The 1094-nt window shown below is 37.8% G+C and overlaps 1 protein-coding gene across 1 annotated transcript in view; it reads left to right on the top strand.

The window, feature by feature from the left end:
* The first annotated feature begins 883 nt into the window (after window positions 1–883).
* Window positions 884–1094, top strand: part of LOC118343426 (two pore calcium channel protein 2-like) — a 5190-nt gene continuing 4979 nt past the window's right edge. The window contains exon 1 of the mRNA XM_035682228.1: window positions 884–964. Coding sequence (XP_035538121.1) covers window positions 884–964 — 81 coding nt within the window. The remainder of the gene's footprint in view (window positions 965–1094) is intronic.

Below are 1094 nucleotides of genomic sequence, written 5' to 3'. Positions count from 1 at the left end.
AGGTGGAGTGGGTGACTATTCAACTTTTTGGATACAACTTCTTCATTGTCATACACACAACATTTACAGTGAATTCTTAGTTCTGGTCCCCTCCAACACTACTAATGCAAATATGTATATAAAGTAAGAATGAATAAATTACAAATTACATTTTACTGAACCACAAATTGCTCCCGATGCTGAATGGGTGAATGTGGCATGTAGTGTAAAAGTGCTTTGAGTGGTCGGAAAGACTAGAAAGGCGCTATACAAGTACAATGCATTTACCACACTGGCCCTTTGCTCTCTTTCCAGTTGTTCCTGTCCAATAACGTGTTTAGTGTTATTACTGTTGAATGAAAATAAACCTTTTCAATGTGCATTTTGAACTGGTATGACTTGGCAAAAGTTTTCAGAATGCTGCTTTCTTAAACAAATATTTTAAATAATAATAATAATTAAATAATTTAACATGTTAAATGTTTAACATGTTATCATTAAACACTGTCAACTAATTTGACGTAGCTGAGAGCTTCTTCTCTCTTACTCTGTGCTGTTTGCCACAGTATTGTAAATCACAGAACTGGTTTTGATATTGGTAAAATGGTAATTGGTAATATTAGTATGACATTCTATTCAGACTTATAGAATGACCACAGTTTCTGGCTTAGTGGGTAGTTTTGGTGTTTGAGTAGAGATATACCACAGTTACAGTCTAAGAATAAGCCAGACCTGTATCCTAGCTTCTGTTTCTCCCAATCTTGCCTCAAGAAAAAACAAACAGCTCCCAACCCGACCAGTTCTACAGACAACATCTCAGAGACATTTTGTGTTGTGTGTGAAGGCCACAGTGTTCAGAGCACTCCTGGGATATGTTCAGATCTTTGTTCATTCTGCTGTTGAGATGTCACTTGTGTCACTATCCACAGACAATGAGGACATCTACATCCAACAAGCTGTGGTATTCATTGAGGACGCCATACAGGTAATGACAGCAAGTTTTTTTTTTGTGTCCTTCATGCTTATGCTCCATGAATTCACCTTATTGTAAGGTGTTCTTGTCCACCATAGTAGTGGATCTCAACTGGGGGAACCCCAGGGGTCTTAAATGGGGG

This window comes from Morone saxatilis, unplaced genomic scaffold (assembly GCF_004916995.1).
Source record: "Morone saxatilis isolate NCDOM2014 unplaced genomic scaffold, NCSU_SB_2.0 Contig11, whole genome shotgun sequence".
Classification (NCBI taxonomy): Eukaryota; Metazoa; Chordata; class Actinopteri; family Moronidae; genus Morone; species Morone saxatilis.
This window is presented reverse-complemented; position numbering and strand designations above follow the sequence as displayed.